At 37.5% G+C, this 23,678-nt stretch overlaps 1 protein-coding gene across 1 annotated transcript in view; it reads right to left on the bottom strand.

The window, feature by feature from the left end:
- The window catches only part of PREX2 (phosphatidylinositol-3,4,5-trisphosphate-dependent Rac exchange factor 2), a 247,513-nt gene that overhangs the window by 117,703 nt on the left and 106,132 nt on the right, over positions 1-23,678 (bottom strand). The window contains exons 11-18 of the mRNA XM_014539787.1: positions 22,328-22,431; positions 19,817-19,966; positions 16,637-16,781; positions 12,013-12,113; positions 7,475-7,578; positions 6,484-6,533; positions 3,679-3,754; positions 1,478-1,550 (exon numbers count right to left, since the gene is read on the bottom strand). Of these exons, the coding sequence (XP_014395273.1) occupies positions 1,478-1,550; positions 3,679-3,754; positions 6,484-6,533; positions 7,475-7,578; positions 12,013-12,113; positions 16,637-16,781; positions 19,817-19,966; positions 22,328-22,431 (803 nt within the window). The remainder of the gene's footprint in view (positions 1-1,477; positions 1,551-3,678; positions 3,755-6,483; positions 6,534-7,474; positions 7,579-12,012; positions 12,114-16,636; positions 16,782-19,816; positions 19,967-22,327; positions 22,432-23,678) is intronic.

Raw genomic sequence — 23,678 nt, 5'->3', positions numbered from 1 at the left:
TCTTTGAACTTCAACTTCCTCATTAAACCTTCATGATATTATACAAAACTAAAATGAGGCAATACATGTAAATAACTTGACATAGAGTAAGAAATAAAAAATGATAGCTATTTTATTAATTTTACAGAGTTCTAAATAGTAATTATTGACTGGATGTATGCACGTATTGATCTTTGGATGAGAGACTGGCTGGCAATGTGAGTTAACAAGTGAAACTATTGACCACAAATTAAAAAGTAACACAGTCACAGCTGACAATAGAAATGAGAATATAAGTGAGATCGAGTTAGGTCTTGCCTACATGACATAAGCAGTTTCCCAAAATACACATGGTGTTTCGCTACTGTTTTCCTCCCCAAAATAGTCTGTCTAAAAGGAGTGAGAGAAGAAGACATCAGGAAGGACACACATGCACTGACTTGATTGTGCTTTACTGACAGAGGCTTTTGTAGGAAAAATGTTGGTTGTAACTAAGCATTTAAAAATAAGTGTTGAGATCCAATTACTGCTTGTTTCTACCTTGATATTATAGTTTTAATTCCCTATAATGATGCCATTTCTTCCATTCAATGGTTTGCTCTTCAAGGATTGATAAGTGGAATGTAATGGAATTCTCAAAGAATATACAATATCCAAGGATGCTCTCAAAATTGCTAACTTTTGCTTCCTTTTTTATAAAAAGGTAACAACCTTCTGAAAGTAATTGACAAATTGGTATCAAGTATTTGACAAGTGCTATTAAATAATGTATATAAGCATATATATTAACAAATATTTGACAAGTACTATCAAATACATCTTTATAAGCATATATATATGTACATATATATATATAACAATAAAAAAGATCATTTGGGTTTATGGAATTTCTAAGATGGTATGAATAGAGAGGGAAAACTAAGTCTCATTATTTTTATCAATTTAAGGGGAATGAAGTCATCAAACAAGAAAGAAAATCAATCTTTAATTAGTTGCCAAAATTTCAGATTTCTCCAAGATATTTATAATTTTGTTCTCTGAGATAAGTTTGAAAGTATTTTTATAAAAAGAACAATAAAAAAGAACAAGAAATACTTAACAATATATACTCTGAGATAAGTTTGAAAGTATTTTTATAAAAAGAACAAGAAATACTTAATATATATTCTCATTTAATCATTTTAATATATACTAGCATTAAAAAAACAAATCATAAATTTGATCTGAAATAGTTTCAAAGAAGCATATGAGCTTTTTTTTTTCAAACTTCTAAACTCAATTCCTCGCTCTTCTGGAATCAGTTAGGGTCTAGATAAATACAAGGCTAATCATGGCAACTGGGAGATAATGCAGATGTGGTAACCCACACGGCAAGGCCTAGACAGTCTTGCTGGTTCGTTTCTAAATTACTTCACTGGAACACTGAGATGGCCCCAGCATCCTAACAAAAACAAAAAAGTGAAATATATCCGTAAGCTTCCAGAATAAAAATTCCTACCATGGTGCATAAATCCATTGTCACAAAGTCCAACAGCAAATATCATTGCCTCTTCTCTGGTGCGACAATCCCCCTGTTAACCAAAGAGCACTGTACAGGTTAATAGGCAACCGAAGTCCTGCATGTTTACTACATTTGATATTCGCAGCACTAACCTGACAAAGCCACTCATATATTATGGTTTCCGTTGCTTTCATAAGCCCACAATATATCTAATTGCTATAAAACATTCACTTGATAATGAAAACATCTTTTGACCTTCAATGAAAAACAAAGATTTAACATTTCTTGAGACAAACTATACTTTATTAAGTATGAAAACATATAAGTAACTAAAATTTATTGCTGCCAAAATGACTCCTTTCTCTTATTTCTTCAATCTTGTATCCCAACTATGCATCCAGGAAATAGCCTATATATTGAAATCACACACTAAGAAAATCCCAGCTATCACTTCCCTTCCATCAAATGGCCTTGCTCTTTAAAAACTGAAATGTACTAATCTAGGGTCACTGGTAAGACCCTTGGAATAAACTTTTTGGCTGAGACAACACATGCAAGCTTCTCTTTCAATATAACTGAACCTCACCCACACCCCCACCCCCCACAAAGAAAAGCCCAATGCAACCCTTGTCCAGGTTTTGAGCAACTTATTTTATTCTTTTAATGCTCACACTTGGAAAGTAAAAATGGCAAAAGAAAAACAAAAATGATGATAACTGACTTTAAATATTTATTCAACACCAGCTTTTACTTAAAAAAAAATGTTCTTCGGTTTTCTCACATAACCAATATATAGTACAAGATCATGTGACTTCTATAACATTATAGTTCCTATGTAAAATTCTAACTCTGATATCAAGTACAGAACCAATTCCAATGACACACATTGACCAGTGTTAGAAAAGGCTCTATACTAGTAAACCCATTGTGTGTATGAATTTACGTTTTATCTAAAGGTAACTGTTGGATTAATCTAAAATCTTAACTTTAAATAGAATAAATTTAAGTGCTATAAAATATAGTGGTCTTGGAAAATCTAGAAATTAATATTAATTATAAAAAATGTCAAAATGTATGTGTACAGATTAATCAAATGTGAATTAAACATTAATATTTGAAACCAAAATAAACATTTTTATGATTGAGTATCAAATGTTATCATACAGTTGTAACAGGAAGTGGGCCACTTTCTTTAATAACAAAAAAGTAAAACTGTTTATGACACTGACACAAATACCCAAACATAATGACAACTTTCAACCAAGCAATATCCCCTCCTCAAAATAGTATGATCTGTTAAAGTGGATATCACTTTTCTTAGCCTTTTCTTTAATGAAGGGAAAATATTTGCTCATTCATTAGTTGACCTAATATGATAAAACATTTAAATAAGTTTATATTTGAATATCTATTATGATAGGTGACATGCCCTGATTAGCAAATATCATTTTCCTAGCTTGCACATTCTAAGCAGAATTAAAACCACCACAACAAATTTTGTACTTTCCTATTTAAAATGTATGGAGATGGTTGTTAAATCTTATAGTGTCAAAGTACAATTATTACCTAATAGAGAAAAGGCATAGGAAGATTAGAATAACTTGCTAGGGCTAATAAACAGATACTTTAAAACAAATTCATGAACAAAACATGCAACATTTTTAATATATGCCCATTGCTTCTTTTTCATGATATTCATATTACATTTCATTTTTTAGAATCTAATTATCTCATCTGATTATTTAAAAATAGGAATATCTTCTTCAAAGACAATGTTGCACAAAAGTTAAGCCTGAAGTTTTTGAACTCAAATAGATTGTCTAGCCCATGGGTGGGCAAACTTTTTGACTCGAGGGCCACAATGGGTTCTTAAACTGGACCGGAGGGCCGGAACAAAAGCATGGATGGAGTGTTTGTGTGAACTAATATAAATTCAAAGTAAACATCATTACATAAAAGGGTACGGTCTTTTTTTTTTTTTAGTTTTATTCATTTCAAACGGGCCGGATCCGTAGTTTGCCCACGGCTGGTCTAGCCTCAAATCCTAATTCTGCTTAATATTAGCTGTATGAATTGGTCAAGTTATTACACTGTACTTCATGTGTAGGTGAGGATTTTTTTAAAAAATATACCTCATCACGTTCTCAAACTTACATCAACAGTGAATGTAACTGAGCAACTTCTATTTGTTTATTTACCTGTGCAATTAACCAGTCTATCAGTTTGTTGGCCATGACTACAGATTTGTAGGTCCTTAAATGGTAATCTTTATCTCTATAAAGAAAAAAGAAACAAAAAACGTTAAGAAAAGAGATAAGTGAGTAAGAAACACTTCATTTTATATGTGCATTTACTCAATGCAATCTGAATCAACTGTCCACATTATGTGTAAATAAGAGACATTTACAAGGTCTGCACAACACCTGAAAACTCCTTCATCAGCTCATACCAAGAAAAGAAACCCACAATGATACCAAAACAAGACATTTCTTCTTTCACAGTAATCTATATCCAAATAGATTATTACTGCTATATTACCTGGTAATAACTTAGCTAGACATAAAATATCTCATTAATAAAAGAATAATAAAATGGAATTTTTTCCCTTTAAATCAAGATAGATTATACAAAACATCTCAAAAAATAGAGAAGAAAGCAATCATTGAATTCCCACTCAGATTTCCCTAGGAAGGATGGACTTGCTCTAAAGGAGTGTTCATTTGGCTCAGCTGAACTGGAAGACTATAGGCCTATCCAAGGTAAACGCACTGAGAACCATGTCATGCATTTGTCACAGTGACACCACATCCCCAGGGAACCATGATAGTCAACTGTCTCCACATCAGACTTCTTTCAGTAGACTTCCCAGGTCTGAGAAACCATTCATATTTTAGTTAGATACCACCCAAGTGCTCGTGATCAGAACGAGGCCCCAAAGGCAAAAATCTATAATGCATTGAGTTTGCAGGTCTGGATCAAAAGGGGAATGAGAGCCCTGGCTGGCCATGTATCTCGGTTCGAGCTATGTTTACCAAGGTTGTGGGTTTGATCCCCAAGTTGGGGCACAGGCAAACGTGAACCAATGAATGCATAAATAAGTGGAACAACAGGTTGATATTTCTCTCTCTCTCTCAAATCAATAAATGAAATTTTAAGAAGAGAAAGTGACAGACTTTTCAAAATGTCAAAAAATCCAAATTGTAAACGACTCGAAGTGATGAACAATTATTAACTATATTCAGAGTTCTCTAGCCTCTGATAGGGATTTACAACGAACATTTATATCATCTTATCCACTTTCATAAAGAGCTCCCTGAAGTATGGTGGAAATTTCTGAGATTTCAATAATAAATGTATTAGATTAGCTAGTAATCAACAATCTTTTAAAACATATCTCCTTGTTGATACCTCACCACCCATTTCATCTTGGTGCCCATAAGCATTATTAAGAAAGGAAAAGGTGTATCTGTTATAGACCACATGTGGGTCTGTGGGTTCTTCACCCAAATGATTGTTCTTTTCATAAGCTGAGTTCACACATATTAAAAGAATGACTATCACACATCCCATCTGTTTTATGTGGTTTTTTTTTCCCACATAAATTTTCCCTTGACAGCTCATGAAAAATTGTCATTTCTAGCCAAAGAACAATTCCTTATCAGCTCCTACTAAGTGTAACTTTCTCAAAAAGAAATTCCATATGCCTAAAATATATTTTCAGAACCTATTTTCGCACATACAAACTCTACATCTACATAGGTGAGAAGAAAAAATTTGACCATTATTGATTTCTATTAATTTAGCAGAAAAATAAATATAAATATGCACTTGCTACAGAGTTAAGCAAACATCTTTATTAAATTATCCAAAACATTTACAGGGTGTCTGTGCCACAGAATCAACAAATATTGGTTCTTTTTCCTCTTTTTACTGCGTGAAGCCTGCCTGGGCAAGGGGACGGGGCACTTTCAGAAATAATGGGTAAGATCCTGCTTTCTCGCCAGAATACGCAATGTGTTCTTTATGGAACATCAGTGGGCATTCCAATTCACTTAAACAGCAACTCCTGAATGGTTTTTATTTTTAATTAAGCTCTGCATTTCCTTGGAATGGGAAATCAGAATGAAGACTAGAAACAATGTATATCAAACATTTGGATTCTATAACCACAACTGAAAAGCCTCTTTATTCATTTTGGAAATAGTACATCTGTATTTTGTGTGTGAATAATACTTTTAAATTAACAAACTGTGAATGATATCTGGCCATTTGAAATCCGATTACCGTCGTATTACATTCTATCAGTTAGTGTATATTACATATACAGTGTATATTACAAATCACCATGATACTGCTGGATGGTCTCCTCCAATTTTAATCATAACACAAAACTCAAAGTTTTCTGCTCTCTTTCTAAAGAGATAAACTGAAAATTAATCCTAATTTCTCTTAAAAGTAAAAAGCATATCTCTTTATAAGGAAAAGGGCAGTGGAGAACAAAATTATTAAATTATACTTATTAACTCCCAAATGATTCTTAATTTTCAAGTATAAAATATTTTCTTTGCATAAAAGACCATTAGAAGAAACTATTCTGAAATAAAATACACATCCAGCATTGGATTACACAATTTAATTTAAAAGTTAATATACAAGCAACCATAATGGTAAATGTTTATAATAAACAATATTTCCAAATCCTCTAGTCAACTATTGTTTATTAAATATTAACTGAATATGGATTGTTTCATTATAAAGTCTATAATTTACTATAACTTAATGGCAAATAATTATAGAAGTCAGAATAAAAAGAGTGGAAGAAACTATATATTTAGAGCCTCAGAAAATTTAGGGATATTTTAAGATAAATTATTACTTAAAAGTAAAATTTTCACTTTTGGGAAAAAAAAATAAACCAACAAGTTGCAGGTGGATAATATTTAACTAATATGCAATGTAAATGTTCCCATATAAGTTGCCCAGAACTTAGAAACCAGACTCACCTTATCACTGGAGTAAATAAGCTATGAAGACGGCAATATAATCTTACACCCTATTGTAAAATAAAGACATGTCAAAAGCAAGTAAGAGCACTAAAAGGACAAACCAATGACATTCTGAAATAAATGTATTTATTCACTGTATTATTCTAGAATCAATACATCTCAACCAATATAAAAGTTATTCAAATGTGACATTACAACATAACATATATGCTGTTAGTCATAAAAATAATGACTTAAATCATTAAAAATAGAACTAACTGTGCTATGAATTTGTCATACGCATGTGACGTATACATATATAAAGGGGTTTTTAAATTATTTTTCTTAAAATACAAAATAACAAAATATAATGTGCCCTGGCCGGTGTGGCTCAGTTGACTGAGTGTCATACCATGAGCCAAAAGGTTGCCAGTTCAATTCCTGGTCAGGGCACATGCCCAGGTTGCGGGTTTGATCCCCGATCCTGAGTACAAAAGGCAACTGCTCAATGTTTTTTCCTCACATTGATGTTTCTCTTTTTCTCCCTATTTCTCCTCTTTCTCAAAAGCAATAAAAACATATTTTTTTAAAAAGATATAATGTAAACAGAAAATAAATCTATCATCAGCAACATCATTCTACTGGTTCATTGTATATCAATATAAATTTTGTCAAGTATATAAAGAAAAATGACATAACATTAATTTTAAATATTTGTATTGTTTTAATTTATTCATGTACCATGACCACTTATTGCTACTTGTGAAATAGCTTTCAATGGTTATAACCTTCTGAATGATGCAATTGCATTACTTCCATTTAGAACTAGATAAGAGAATGAAAAAAATAATTTTACATTAGAATTCTTGAAATAACAAAAAAATTCTGAGGTCTGCTATGTATGTCATTTTAAAAATTTCAATACTAGAAGAATATTTTAAGTCTCTCAACAGCATTTAAAAGTATGACATGAATTCTGCTATCGATAGAAGATTGTAGAAGCTGTTACCTTTGAAATCACATCCTGCATCTCATTTCTTGGATAAAATGTTCCATCATCATAGCGAAATCTGTATAACATCTGTTCTGGTTTGAACTGATGTTTATCAGTAACTAAGAACATAAAAACAAAATATGAAAATACTAGAAATCTAAAAGAGTGTCAGCTAAAAACAAGTACATTTATGAAATACGTATTTCCCAAATACTGAAACTTTAGTTTTATCAAAAGCTTTTGTTTTCCTAACACAGTATTATAATTCTAGTATTTAGATATCAAGATTCATAAGATTTGGTTATATAATACATTTACCATTTCCATATAATGACTTAAGAACTAAATCGAGGTTAGCAACATTTATCTAGCATATTATATGTAATTGTGTGTATTTATATTTACATAAATATACTAGCTTGTGTTTTCTATTTCTTTATAGTGCCACAAAGTCAAGCAAAATGTGCCCTTCAAAGAGAAGATATTCCAATTAGTGAGTTATGGTTTGAGTCTCAGCCCTAGAAGTGAATTTTAACATTTATCTGTTTTATCCCACAGTGATCAAGCCAAGACCACACATAGACCAGTCTTGACCATTTACCCTGTGTTTAGAGCTTGAGAGCAGATTACATAATTTCAATATACAACTGATTCCAAGATTGTAATAGGTGTCTTACACTGAAAAATGCTTTTCTATTCATGTCACTTAATTTCTTTTTCTCAGTGGAAAATGAGAGTGGTCATCCTTCACTTGCATACTTAGGATAATTTCATATTAAAAAAGACTCCTATTAAACTTCCTCTCAAATTCTCTTTTTTCCTGAAGTTATTTTACAGACATATTTTTTAAATGACTGTTCTAGAAAAGAAAAACTTCAAATTGAAGCTCAAAGTTTTCATGTAAAATAATTGTGGGGTTTTTTTTAAACATATTTTTATTGATTTTAGAGAGGAAGGAAGAGGGAGGGAGAGAGAGATCGAAACATCAATTATGAGATAGGATCACTGATTGGCTGTCTTTTTCACACCCCCTACTGGGGATCAAGCCCACATCTCAGGCATGTGCCCTTGATCAGAATCGAACCCGGGACCCTTCTTCAGTCCGCAGGCTGATGCTCTATCCACTGAACCAAATCTACTAGGGCAATAATTGTTTTCTTTACAGGGAATGTGACATTTGCAGAAGAGACAATTTACTGCAATGGGCTCTTTTTTCATGATAGAAAACTCTGACCTGTACTTTTTGCTAACGATGTTGAAGGGGGAGGGAAAGCTGTCAGAACTAAATCTCATTAACTACATTAGGTGAATCCAGAGAAAAAGCCAAAAGGTTTGTAAAACACACACACACACACACACACACACGCACGCACGCACGCGCATGCGTGAATTTTCAGCTATTTTACCCCAAGCTATTCAAACCACATGTGTGGCTTATGGCCACAAAATTGAGAAAGGACTGCTACCCCAAATAAAGACAGACAACACAGCTTTTTGGCATCCTTTTTTCCAAAATAAGCCCCCAAAATAAAATTTTAAAAGTATTTTGGAAAAAAATTGAGAGAAATATTTGGAAATCCAATGGTGTCTTTCAAGTTCACTCATTTACTTCTCCTACGCCATCTACCTATTCCCATTCTTATCCCTAAAGATTCACTGAAATCAATTACTGTCTTGCTATTCCAAAATTCAAGGAAATGTCGGGCCCAAATGTCTCTTGCCACAATAAAACAAGTGGTGCTTTAACCTATTCAAAATGCAGCGCTAACCACAGGCAAACTCCTGTGACTTCGAGAATTACTCTTGGGTTAATCTGCAACTCTTAGCTGTTGCCTGTACTCCCTCAACTTCTTGAACATGGAAAAGGGGTTTATTAACTGATGAGTTCAGGTCATCTTGTGAGAAAGGCTGTGCCATCTTTTCAACAACTATGTGATGTTACCAGGGGGCACTGGTAAATGGGAGAAGGAGCTCTGATTTGTAGCATCTGCCAAATTTCCGTGGTATAAATACTCCCACAAGGGCCAACTGCAAGCTACTAAAACAAAGTCACTGAGCACAGATATAGACGTGCGGTGACACATTATATTGAGTATTTCCACCACATAGAAATAATAGATATAAGTAACACCAAGAGCACAGTTAACAGAAAAACATAGTAAAATAATTAGGAAGTGATGAGTTTTAAGAATCTATTACCTTTGTTTTTTAATGTATGTAGTTATATGTTTCTATAACTTAAATTGTAATAATAGCTGTGGTTAACAATCACCTTGCAAATTTTTTAAAAATTTAATTACCAGCTCTCTTGAGCTTGTACAAGTAACTTCAGCACACCAGTGGATATAACAATCGAGGTCTCTGAATTCTCACATTAGCATTTACAATGTAAATACTAGTGCACAAAAATAATATTATCAGCACACCACAGAGAAAGCATATGCGCTTCAACCCCTGAACTCCTGGTGTAGCAAGGCTTTGCCTCTGATGAAGTTCTCACAGTGTTTGCAATGTGACTGACAGCAATAACAGTCTAGTTTCTACTTATTTTTTGCTTGCTTTCCTTAAAACAGACGGTTCACTCAACTTTATTTTGGGAATTCTATTTTCACTAAAATGCAGCTAGAACCACATACTAGTAAAATTAGCATATGCGGCTCATATTTCTTCATTCTAATAAAATTATTAATGTGAAATTGCATAATATGTTTTCTTATCCCCAGTTGAAGGAATCTGTTAATTTCAAACACTTAGAAAGAAGACTATTTCCTGTGACAAAATAATCTGCATGCCAAATCTGACATTACAACTGACCAAATCCTGAAAACAGCCATAGTACAGCACAGGCCTCTAAAATCAAACTGTGATGAACAGAACAGTGTTAATTATTCTTAGAGAGTATGCAGTGCTATATTTCTCAGAAAAAAATAGTTAATCGGCTTATTAATATCACTGTTCAAAAAGATTTAAATTCTCACAAGTTAAATAATCAAACAGTTCTTGCATTTGAAATTTCAAAATAAAATTTAATCCAGAATTTATCTACCACTTCCTTTTCAAAATTGTATTGTTGGAGAAAAGTGGTGTCTGCCATAGGGGAGATAAACTGATTAGGAGTGAAATTCTTCCATTCTGATATCCCTTCCAAACAAAACAAACTTACATTATTGATTTTTTTTTCTTTTTAGAGGGAGAGAACGGATTTCCAGATGATTCCTATCTAGATAGATGGTGGTACAAGTACCTGATATCAGTGGCCCCCGGTGTGGTGGGCAAAATTTGGGAGGATCTAGTTTGTTTTCAACCCACTCCAAGTTAGAAAGAAAATCAACATCAAAATACTATAGCCAAATATCCATATTTATTCATAATTCCCTGCCTTTTCTCCTCTCCCACATTTCCCATTTGACATTCTCCAAGCTTTTATTTTTAGTCTCATTATCATTGCTTTCTTGTATTTTGTTCATTTGTTGTTTCTTATTACTGATTTGAGCAATCTGATGACTCTGTTGAAATTATTCCCAAATCTGTCTCTCACTCTCTCTACACCAAGCGACACACACACATTTTCAACCTTTGCTGGGCACTTCCACACAGATGTCTCATATCCAACCCCCAGCAAATCTTTATTTTCTCCCCAACCTGTTCCTCCTCCTGATTAGCTCTTTCTGACATCCAAATAGAAAGCTCAGAATATTCTGATTTCACTCCTCATTCTTCATCTCCCTCAGCCAGTTCTCAAATGTGCTGTTTCAGCTTCCCCCGAATCTTTGCAATGGGCCACTCTCATCATGCCCACAGACACAGCCCTGGCAATGCCCTGTCCTTTCACACCTGGGGATGGAATGGGCCCCCATGCATGGGGCGCTCTGCAGTCTCTAATCTGCCTGCTCCAGGCTCCGCCCTGCCTCCGGTAGCTCTAAAACCAAGTCTGGTCACTCCTTCACTTAAAAGTGTCCATCAGCTTCTTACCTCAAGAATCAACCAGAGACACTACAGCCTGGGAGTTAAAATCTTCTGGGTCAGGTGTTAGCACACCTTTCTCACCACAACCCCCACCCCAGTCTATGCATTACGGAAGTATATTGTCTGCCACATGAGACTGTGCTAGTTCCTGAAGAGGCCACCTTGAACTTCTGCTCCCTGCCTGAGCGCCATATAATATTGCTCAGGATGGAATGTTCTTCTGCCCTCTGTCCCTGGCAGAGTTCCATTCATTCTACAAGGCCCAACACTAATCCCATTCCCTCATGAAGCATTCCTAAATACTCTAGTTAGAACTCTTCATCCCTTTCTGCACAATCCCACAACACTTACCTGCATTTCTGATCCTTGCCTGTGTTGTAGTTGTTCATTGTAAAGTTAGCAAGTACATCACCAGAAACTTTCACTCCCTGAAACACGGTTCTACATATATTAGCTATTCAAAATGTTGAAAAAACATAAGCACCTTATAACATGGAGAATTAGTATAAAGTAAACTAATCAGTAGAGCTAACAAACATGCAATCTATGGATGAATAGAATAAATAAAAAATTACTAAAGTCATTACCATGATGTATAATTCCATTTTCTAATAATGCTTGTCCCAAGTGAACACCTTCTTCAGGCCTGTGAATCTCTCCGATTTCCAACAGCCATGACACAAATTCACTGCAGCAGAAATCCAATGAAAAGGTTAACTAGTTAATTTTTTCCCCAGGAAGTCTATCTGTGCGTGCATTCATCAAGCAGCTATGAAAGGTGTCTCAAAATAGAAAGGACTATTTTTAGTGTATTTCAGCAATCACTTTTCATATCCATAAAGCTCAGTTATTTAAACTGAACTCTTCTAGACAACCGATGTCCATATATTCAGACTTCCCTAAACCATCCTGTGAGTTTTAAGAATCTATTACCTTTGTCTAACGAGTTTTTTGAGATACCAGCTGTCTCTCCTCCAATTTTTTGCATTGAGTTGACAGAGTAATTTGAGTTAAGGAGCTCCTTAACGAGCTCCTTAACGAGCTCCTTAACGAGCTCAGTCTTGGAACGAATTAAACTCGTAAGTCAAGGCCCCACTGTACTTAATAACTATTTAACTTGTTGAGACTTCTAATAAACACAAAGGGAAAAACAATTATAAGGTTACTATCCACATAAAGGCAAATTTTGGACTAAAGCGTATACAACAGATCCTAACGATAGCTAAAGGAGAGAACTAGAGAGAGTAATAAGAACTAGATAGAGTAATAAGAGATAAACTCCTTTTTAAAATTTATCAATTACCATTTACTTTCAGTTATTATTTTATATTGGTTTCAGGTGTATAGCATAGTGGTTAGACAATCATAGTCATGGGGATGTAAAGTATAAGGAATATAGTCAATAATAGTGCGATAACTATGTATGGTGCCAGCTGGGTACTGGTAATAGTGGGGGAACACTTTGCAAAAGGTAAACTCTTGAATGTGGCGGTCCAGGCACAGAGAACAAGTGGATCAGAAATTCCAAGAGGGCAAACAAAACAAAACTGTGTGCCGGGTATGGCAGACAGAAGCTGAAGATGCCCGCCCACCCCCTATCAAGAATCCCATCCCTTCGCTTTTTAATCACATCCTAATGTAGGTAGTGCCAGTGGATACTGTTTATGTAATTAACATCCCAAGTCAGCTGACCTTAAAATATGGAAATCAACCCACTGGGCCTGAGCCAATCACTTGAGCCCTCTGAGGCCTTGGAAGCAGAGACTGGTAGCCCAAGAGGAAGTGAGGAAAATGAAAAGCCCATAAGGAAGATGCCACTGCTGCCTTTGACGGCAGAGGGACCATATCATGGGAATGCAGGCAGCTTCTAGCTGAGGACTTCCCTGGCCTAGAGCCAACATGAGGTGGAACCTCATTCTTATAACCATGAATCCGCCAACAACCTGAATGAGCCTTGAAGTGAATTCCTCCTCAGGGTCTCAAGGTAAGAGCCCCACCCAGCCCACACCTTGAATTTGGCCTTGAGCAGAAAACCCAGGATTTGACATCCAGAATTAGGAGCTAATAAAATGGGTGTTGTTTCATGCCACTAGGTATGGGGGTAATTTGTTTTGCAGCAATAAAGAATGAATACACAACAACAGACACAGAATAGCTTTACTATTCTTTCCCCAAACTTTAAAATTATTTGGTAAATTCTTTGGTGTATCTAAATTGTCATCTGCAAGGAATACTCCAGCACAAAACCATCTCCCACACACGGAGGCTGTGGCTGTGAATGGCCACAGAGGACTAGGGCTCTCGTCTTTCACCATTCCGGGAGGGGGTGAGGGGCCCCAGGCATCGCAGATAAGAAGAGTGATGTTTTGTAATACTTAGGAAAGAGAGCATCAGCTCAGTAGTAAATTTTTTAAAGGCCATGTGGTATCATTAAAAGAACACTAAAGACAGAGACATTTTACAATAAAATTTTTATCAAGCATACGTTATAAAAATCTAACATTTGACACTTTACGTAGACTAATGAATGTATTTTAGAATGGTTTTACTTTTTCACAGAGGTCAGAGAAGCAAAGCTATGAAACATGTGGAGAAATTGCTTCTCTATTTATTTCAAAGCCAAGAGCAACACGAATGGCTAAAGAACAAATAGCCAAGGAACAAGGAATTCTAAATGTGATGTCTAGTCTAACAAGCACATTTTAAGGCAGAACAAGTTGTTAGAGTGCTTTTTATTCTTCTATTAAGTAAGCACCACCCGAGAGAAAGGAAATAAAAGCAGGTGAAATACAGTCTAACTGTTAAGATTGTGTTCTTCACAATAAGACAACCTGGATTCAGGTCCCGTTCCTGCTTCTAATCGCTGTGTGATGTTGGATTAGTAAATGCAGCTCTCTAAACCGCAGGCAGGGTTTTCCTTGTAACATAGAAATAATATCAACCTCACGGTCCTGACACAAGATTAAATGAACTGAAAGGTCAGAAACCCAGCCCAGTGCCTGGCACATGGAGCACTTATTAAATGTCGAAGATTGACAAGGACGTTGAAATGGCTGGAATGTAGCTAAAGCATGATTTTACATTCTGACGTCACCAGATTCCTCACTGTGTCAAATTCAAATGAGGGAAAGAACAAAATTCAAGTACAGTTACAAATCAGGAGTATGGACCAAAAGGGGATGCTGTAATTAATCTAATGGAAGTTAACGTTACAGGGTAATTTGATCATAAATTCCTAACTGGGCAGGTCATGGTGGACACAAGAGGGAGTGTGGCAAAGGCCACTATTAACACAGCTAACATTTACTGAGTCTCCTATGTATCAGGCGCTCTGGGGAATTCTTTGCCTATCATTGCATCTCACTAGCCCACAGCCCCAGGAGAGCTTGTGGATAAAGGGTTAACAAAACCTGTCTCCTTCAATAAGGACAAGCTTGACCCTGGGTTAACTTGCTGGCTCTGCTTCTCTAGAAACTTGATGAAGGCAGGGTGTCGGCTGCATTAGGAGGCAGCACAGCTTATGGTAAAAATGACCCTGGTGGCTGAAGTGCATACTCATAATACCTAATAAAAAGCCAGAATTTGAAGTGACTCTTGTCAGTAGGCATGCCCCTGTGAGGACCTTGGAAGTTATGTCCATGAGGCTGTTCATAGAAACAGTGTCTTCCTTGCAATATGGAGCTACTAAGCCAAGGTGGATTCACATTTGCTCTTTCTCTTGCACAAGATCCAACTGCTGGGGCACTGGGGACACTAGCAACACTAGCCTGCTGGCAGTCACGTGGCCACAGTGAGGACCACGCCCACTGAAGAAGAGACTCCATGCTGCCCTCCCTGCCAGCACAGGCTCCTGGCCTATATTCTTCTAATAGGGCGGGGGTTGGAGGGGTGTGGCCCATGGTGATTTAGGGTGTCTGCATAGTTAATTAATTAACAAGACATTCTGGTAGGTAGTACAGGTAAGTACTACGATGATCTCCATTTTTAGAGAGGAAAGAGAAATTTAACTTTTCCAAATCTCAGGACCAGCTCTGAATGGAGAGAGCATGACTGTGAAGTCTGGGTTTTGAATACTATTCCAATCTACTTTTATGACCTGACTTTAACATCCACTAGCTGTATGAACTTGGGCATATTAAACTTCCTGATTCGTTTCTGAATCTTTATAAACTATAAGTATGTATTTGAGGATTAGAAATAATGTACAGAATGAATCCAGCCCAGAGCCTGGCCTACCTACAGGAACCTGAGGCATCGCCCTTCCCCTTGGCCCTGCCTGCTTAACCCAGCAGGGATTCCCCAGGCACAGCTGTCTGCAATCACCCCAAGGACACACACAGTCCATCCATGCTAAACGCCCAGGCGACTTCCCTGCCTCTTGCTCTGTGCCTGCCCCTCCCATGACCCACTTTTTCAGACTCTTCATCAATTGCCCTTCATCCTGAGCCTACCTGTCAAAATAGTAAATTAACTGGTAGTCGCCCTTGCCAGTTTGGCTCAGTGGATAGAGCGGGCTCAGTCCCTAGTGGGGGGTGTGCAGGAGGCAGCCGATCAATGATTCTCTCTCATCATTGATGTTTCAGTCCCTCAGTCCCTAGTGGGGGGCGTGCAGGAGGCAGCCGATCAATGATTCTCTCTCATCATTGATGTTTCTATCTCTCTCTCTCTCCCTCTCCCTTCCTCTTTGAAATCAATAAAAATATATTTAAAATTGATTAATTAATTAACTGGTAGCTTACACTGTGTTTCTTCAGTTCTCTAGCCTTCTCTGACTTTCCTATCACTTTCACTGGCTAGACATAAAGATTGAGAACTTGGCCATGTAGAAGTGGAAGTTGATCTGGTGGGAATAGATGACCCAGGCAAGGAATCTAGTTTAGAGGAGACCAGTGCCAAAGCGGAATCCTCTGTACTCATGTCCTTGCCAGTCTGTCCGCTACTGGCAAACCCACCTGCAGACATAGCCTCTACATGCACAGCCTCATAGTATATCAGAAATTACTGAAGTCATGAATGAATGGATAAATGCCTTACATTTTCATGGTTCCCAGCTCTACATCCATTCCCTCATCCCACAATAGGCCAGAAAATGTTGATAATAAAGAAATATTCAAAATGCTTAGGATAATATTTTTTAAAGAAAAACAAATAAAGAAAATTAACACATGAGATAATGAAAATATATATATGCACCCAGACCACCAACCCTACCTTCCAAGAAAGCATTTAGGGAACGTAGTCAGTTTTCTTTTTCTGTCTTTGATCAGATTTCCGTGTTTGCACATCATTTTGTAGAGTTTCTCACCCTGTTCAGAGATCATTACCCAGGTGTCTTGCTCCATTCCTAATTTTAAACCTATCAAACATGAAACAAAGGTAACTGAAAAAGTCTCTTCATTCACTCATGCCTTTATTAAACAACCTTTTATTGCACGTCTGCCGTGTGCTGGGGCTGTGGGTACAGTGTTCAGGAAGCTCATGAGATACAGGGAGACAGTGGAGGTAAGATGCCCAGGGTGATCTGGCATCTTTGTGCAAGCTCTGCCTCAAAGGTGCATGGTTTGGCCAGTGGAGGAAGAACAGCTGTATCTCAGACTCTATGGACCCCTTTGTCAGGACTCCATCAGAACAACTGGACAGGGTGATCCCAGCGACAGCCTAAGAGGAAAAATTCTGATACAACAGGGACCCACTCAGAGTAGATCCCTTATCTGAGAAATTTTCAGAAAGGCTTCACAGAAGGGCCTATGTGAATGCAGAGGTATGAACAGGGTTTGCAGAGAGAGAGAAAAGAGCCATGAGAGCTAACTGAGGTGAAGCAGCACAGACAGGGAGCCCTGGGTTTAGGTGAGAGCACAGGAGATTCACTGGTGGATTAGGCAGAGTCCTTGCTCAACTACAGTTCAAGGTCCTTCATCCCTTAGGTACTGGGGAAACATCTGTTTCAATCAGAGGGGGAGAAGGCAGGGTAGGGCAGGAAAGGAAGTTCTGTTGCTTTGGAAACTAAGCTCAGAGGACAAGCTGAAAGGGGGAGGGTTTAGAAAGAGGGAGATCATTAGGATGGAAATGCAAACGTTCAGGCAAGTTCGAGTCCCTACAGACAACAATAGGAACAAAGTTGAGAAATAGCTAGGAGGTGGTATTGGGAGGACCCACCACCAGGTTAATTGTACGTGTGAAGGCAAGAGGCAAGAGAAGAAAATCAGGATGCCTTCCAGACTTTTGACATGACAACTGAAAGGAAGTGGGAAGCATAGTGGGCAAGGGTTTCAGGTCAGGAGGAGCCCAGCACTGACCAGGTTGACCTTGGACATTCAAGGGGAACCCAGGGGTCAGTGGAATGCGTATGTATGAAGCTCAGGAGAGCAGACAAGGCTAGACATAAAGACTGAGAACTTGGCAATGTAGAGTGGAAGTTGATCTGGTGGGAATAGATGACCCAGGCAAGGAATCTAGTTTAGAGGAGACCAGTGCCAAAGCAGAATCCTAGGAACACTGATATTTAATCAGTGGGACTTTCATGAAGAATTGTTGCAGAAGAAATACTTGAATTATTTTAGTCTTCTAGCTACAGAATTTCGTACTAACATTTTATTTTTTACAATGGCAGGAGCCATTAACATTTGTCAGTAATAGTGAATAACCCATTAACAATTGAGCCTATTGCCTGGCTGGTGTGCTCAGTGGCTGAGCTTCGACCTATGAACCAGGAGGTCATGGTTCAAGTCCCGGTCAGGGCACATGCCCTGCTTTCTGGCTCAACGCCCAGTGGGGGACAAGGAGGAGGCAGCCAATTAATGAAAATGTCCCATCATTGATGTTTCTATCTCTTTCTCCCTCTCTGAAATCAATAAAAATATATTTTAAAAAGCATTGAGCCTATTAACATACACAGATTTCTTTCTTTCTCCCCCCTCCACTTTTTTTGGGAGGGGGGGTTGGGCATATCTACATACATAGTCATTCTGAAAAATAAATCTTTAACTTGATGAAAATTTAAATTTATTTTTAAATAATTTGCTATATTTGAATTAACTGCTAGACTTAACAAAACTTAGGAGTCCATTATGCATTCAAAATTTTTGTCTTAAAAATTACCATCTGGTTCTTCCTCCAACACCAATCAAAGGAGTAAGTATTTGAAAATGCTTTGGAAATTCTTAGCACATCTGTGTACTAGGGATATTTTAATCAAGGTAGAAAATTTATACATCTCCAAGGGAAAATATCTGAAGATGGAAAGGGCTCTTCATGTTCTAAAATTTTATCACCAATGAGATGTTTTATGCCTAGACGTCGAGGGAAAGAATACACAGTCATGTTTCTTATTGATTATTTGATAAAGAAACTAGCAGTTATATAAGCATTTCTATTTCCCAGCTGAATTACAGAAACATGGTTACTTGCAGACAACTGAATATTGCCAGACCAAATACCTCCCACAAATCTCCCTAAAAAAAAACAAAACTTGAAGCAAATTTGAGCTAGGCCTGCCTGGTGTGAACAAGCTCCTCATTGGGTTATGTTACACAATACTCAGTGCCATTGTAACATGCTTAAAAAGTTAATATATAGCCAAAGTGCCCTCTTCTATAATTAGGACACTAACGTATTTGGAATTTTCAGCGTACTACTAAATATACAGAGAACAATTGTTGGAGGCCCTACAACACCGCATATTATTGACGCTTGCCTCTTAAAGGAAAACTCTGTGATGATGCTGTAGAAATGGCAAGAATAAAGTGCAAAGAAAATGGAACGAATGTTAAAGCAAGTGAAACTATTTCCTGTAGACCGAATGTCTGTGTGCCCCCAACAGTCATATGTGGAAACCTAATCCCTGGTGAGATGGCATGAGGAGGTGGGGCCTCTGGGAGGCGGTGAGGTCATGAGAACGGACCCTCATGAATGTGATTAGTGCCCTTATAGAAGAGACTCCAGAGAGATTCCTCTCACGCCCTCCACCTTGTGAGGTTACAGCAAGAGGCCTTGTATGAAAAAGTGGTCTGTCACAGAACACAGACTCTGCAGGTGCCATGACCTTGGCCTTCCCAGCCTCCAGAACAGTGAGAAAGAAATGTCTGTTGCTCATAAGCCACCCAGCTATGGTAGTTTGTTATAGCAGCCCGACCAGACTAAGACGCTATTTAAAAGACACTGCCAGTCACAATACAACTATTTTGCTAACTACATAAGGTTATTCTTTTATTTTAGTAAGTAATAATATTGGAAGCTTTCAAAAATTATTTCAGCATGGGGGACTTACATCACATAGGAAATTCAAGTAAGCATTATATACCTTTTTCCTTTCTCATAACTTTTGCCCATTATCTGCTTTTCTGCTAACTTAGAGATTCACCAAGCATAACAGTGCCCAATTCATATACCCACTTTTTCGTCTTTCTCTTTCTTTCAAAATAGCTTCTAACCATTCGTGTTTCTCTTCAGGTGTTTTTGCCATACACACAAACCATTTATTTTTTGCTGTGTTATGTATCTTCCATCCATTAACCACAATGTGTCCACTGCTATGGAAGTCAGCTGGAAATTAAAGAGCAAAGGTGAATGAGCAAATGTTCTATATAATATTATTTCAATGCAGTCGTTCAATTCACAAAAGTTCCAAAACCACTAAATTCTCCAAGATATCTTCCCTTTATATGTGTGTGTTGAAGAACAAAAAATAAAAAATTAACGAAATGTTTATATATCGAGTGCAGTCAGTGCTCAATTGTAGAACATTGCTAACATCCATTACCCCTCACAGGCTCTCACTCGCCTACATCTGACACAGATACACTGAGGACAGCATTGTATGCCCATCCCTCCAAAGGCCCTGGATGATTACATGTCTTCATCTAGTGTCCCAGTTTCCCATCAGCACAGTAACCATAGCAGTCAATACAAAATTCACTTCGACTTCTAGGGCAGATGGTACAAATGTTGACAACCACGTCATCTGAAGAAAAGGAAGGAAGTGAGCCACAGGGAAGAAAACAAAGAGAGTTGCTGACGCAACAGGGCAGAGGTTCCCCGGGGAGACAGGGCCAATGAAGGACAGCGTGGAGGCTTGGGTGTGCCTGCCCCTATCTCACGTAGTCCCACCCCAAGAACTGAAGCCAGAGAGCTGTTCACATTGTAGACAGGTAGCATTTGTAAGTGCCACTAAACGGTCTCTTTAGAAAGCCTTCAAATGAGTTACTGCCACCCTGTAAAGACTACGGTGCACACCTGCCATGGAAAGAGAGCCTGCGAGGTCCCACACATGATCACGGGAGTATTAGCAACCATAGTTGGAAGCACAGGAAGGGATTTGAAATGTGGGGTTTCTCCCTGTTCCTGCTGACTGACAGCTCCGCACCTCCATCCCACCATCAGCCAATGAGGATCGTCTCCACAGCATGACTTGGTTCCCAAAGGAAGTACCCTGTCTCAGGCACCACCCGAACTTGGCCCATCGCATGTCTTTTTCCCTTACCCGCGGCAACCACACTTCACTCTATTTAAGAACTGGACAACTTGTTAGGATGCTAATGATAAGATAGAGAAATGGCACACAGGTAAGCATTTAAAAACCTGTGTTCCTGCCCTAACCGGTTTGGCTCAGCGGATAGAGCATCGGACTGCGGACTGAAGGGTCCCAGGTTCGATTCCAGTCAAGGGCATGTACCTTGGTTGCGGGCACATCCCCAGTAGGGGGCGTGCAGGAGGCAGCTGATCGATGTTTCTCTCTCATCGATATTTCTAACTCTCTATCCCTCTCCCCTTCTCTCTGTAAAAAATCAATAAAATATATTTAAAAAAAAAAACCTGTGTTCCTCCCCTAACCAGTTTGGCTCAGTGGAAAGAGCGTTGGCCTGTGTACAGAAGGGTCCCAGGTTCGATTCCAGTCAAGGGCATGTACCTTGGTTGCGGGCACATCCCCAGTAGCGGGTGTGCAGGAGGCAGCTGATCAATGTTTCCTCCTCATCGATGTTTCTAACTCTCTATCCTTCTCCCTTCCTCTCTGTAAAAAAATCAATAAAATATATAAAAAAAAAAACAACAACAACAAAAAAACCTGTGTTCCTAACAGATTATAAACATTCTTCTCCCTTCTGAGACCCAGGGAGGACAACAAAGGTATGTGGGAGGGGGAAGCTAATCTGTAACCCAATCCCATGTTTAGATTGAATATTACAAAGACATTTCTCTATATGGGAATAAAAGTCATTTATCAATAACTAATATATTTAATATTATTTTGTCTTTTCTCTTAGGAGCATACCTTTGAAATTCTAATTAAATTCTTTGGAAAAAGAGTGATTCAATTTACTAAGCATTCATATTAGAGACAAATTTTTTTTCAAATAGTAAATAATTAATTTACTTTAACTTCATTTTATATAATGTTCATGACTGATCATAATTTTATTAACTTACTTATAAAAGTCCATACCTTCAAATGTACAGAGGAAAAGTTTACTATCTTTGTGAGATAAAGAACTTAACATTACACAAACCACCTCCATCCACAACTTTCCTGTACAAGCAAATTGATAACTTGTTTATATTAATAACCTTTGTGAGATAAAGAACTTAACATTACACAAACCACCTCCATCCACAACTTTCCTGTACAAGCAAATTGATAACTTGTTTATATTAATAACAGTTAGCCCTAGCCAGTTTGGCTCAGTGGATAGAGCATCGGCCTGCGGACTCAAGGGTCCCAGATTCGATTCCGGCAAAAATAATTTTTTTTTACAATAGTCCTCCCCTTTAGCCTTTTTCCTCTGACTGCTCTATCTAACAAAGTATTTCTAAGCTCTAATGCACTGCACAGGAATTATTCAAGTGAGAAGTCTATCTTATAAGGGAGTTTACCATTGGCCTTTGATTTTAAATCTACTAATCACTTACCTGTACCATCATCCACATTCTCCACTTCCATCACCTCTGTATTGATCCGGCCACGAAAAAGGTACCGATGTCCATCTGTAGATGTCTTGCTATTCTTCAATCGTCTTATAAAAGAATGAAATCGCAAAATCATTATTACCCTACTTAATGCAAGACAATGTTGATGCAATATAATTTAACCAAATCTTTGTAAAAGAGAGACTCAACGACATCAAATGTTAGGCTCTTGGTATTTTTTACTTGTGTTCTCCTATTTATAATAGCACTGGTGCATTATGAAATGTGACTTCCAGTTTTATTTTAATAAACTAAAGCTCTGGGCTCAAGACAATATATAGGTGGTAGGGTAAAGCTCAATATAGGACATCAAAGATACCTAATCACATGCTAACAGACACTAATGGTTGGTTGAAATTTCATTTGATTTCTTTCACCTCATTTTTCAGTAAATAGCTGGTAATTCCCATTTTTCCAATCCCTGGTAAAATTCAGTTAGTTCTTACGACCCCTCTGCAAATAAATTGACTCTGCTGGAGGTTCTTAAGCATTATCCAGCTAAAAATATTTTCCCTATATTGTTTTTATGATATGACTAGAGGCCCAGTGCACAAAATTCATGCATGGGTAGGATCGCTAGGCCTGCGGTGATCAGGGCCAATCAGGGCCTTCTGAATTGACTCTGCTGGAGGTTCTTAAGCATTATCCAGCTAAAAATATTTTCCCTATATTGTTTTTATGATATGACTAGAGGCCCAGTGCACAAAATTCATGCACGGGTAGGATCGCTAGGCCTGCGGTAATCAGGGCCAATCAGGGCCTTCTGGCTGCGGCCGGGGCCTTCCTTCATTCCGCGCTGCCCCCTGGTGGTCAGCGCACATCATAGCAAGCGATCAAACTCCTGGTCTCCTAGTCGAACTCCCAAGGGGACAATTTGCATATTAGACTTTTATATATATATATATAGATAACTGTATATTTGTTGAATAAGTCTCTTAATACATTTACAATCCTTCATAAACATCATATTTATTTTCAAAATAGTCCAAAACATTCCAAAATGTTGCATATAGTGGGTCCAGTACTGGTTTTTAATCTTTAAAAGTATGTAAGACAAAGTAAGAAAATCCAGGCTTACAGATGAACATTTGAAATAATGAATTAGGTCATTATGTATGTTTATAGTTCAATCACTGAACATTCACAACAGATTGCTTTAAAAACGGAGTCTTTTCCATTAAATTTAAAAGGAAAGATTGTAAGGAATGATTCAAGAGGATTAAAGAATACCTAATCACTCAAGAGATTTCAATTGACCTGGACTATTCAAGTTGACTTACTGACACAAGTCTGC

The sequence above is a fragment of the Myotis brandtii genome, unplaced genomic scaffold, assembly GCF_000412655.1.
Source record: "Myotis brandtii unplaced genomic scaffold, ASM41265v1 scaffold23, whole genome shotgun sequence".
Lineage (NCBI taxonomy): Eukaryota > Metazoa > Chordata > Mammalia > Chiroptera > Vespertilionidae > Myotis > Myotis brandtii.
Note: the sequence above shows the minus strand (reverse complement) of the source record. Positions and strands in the feature narration are given on the sequence as shown.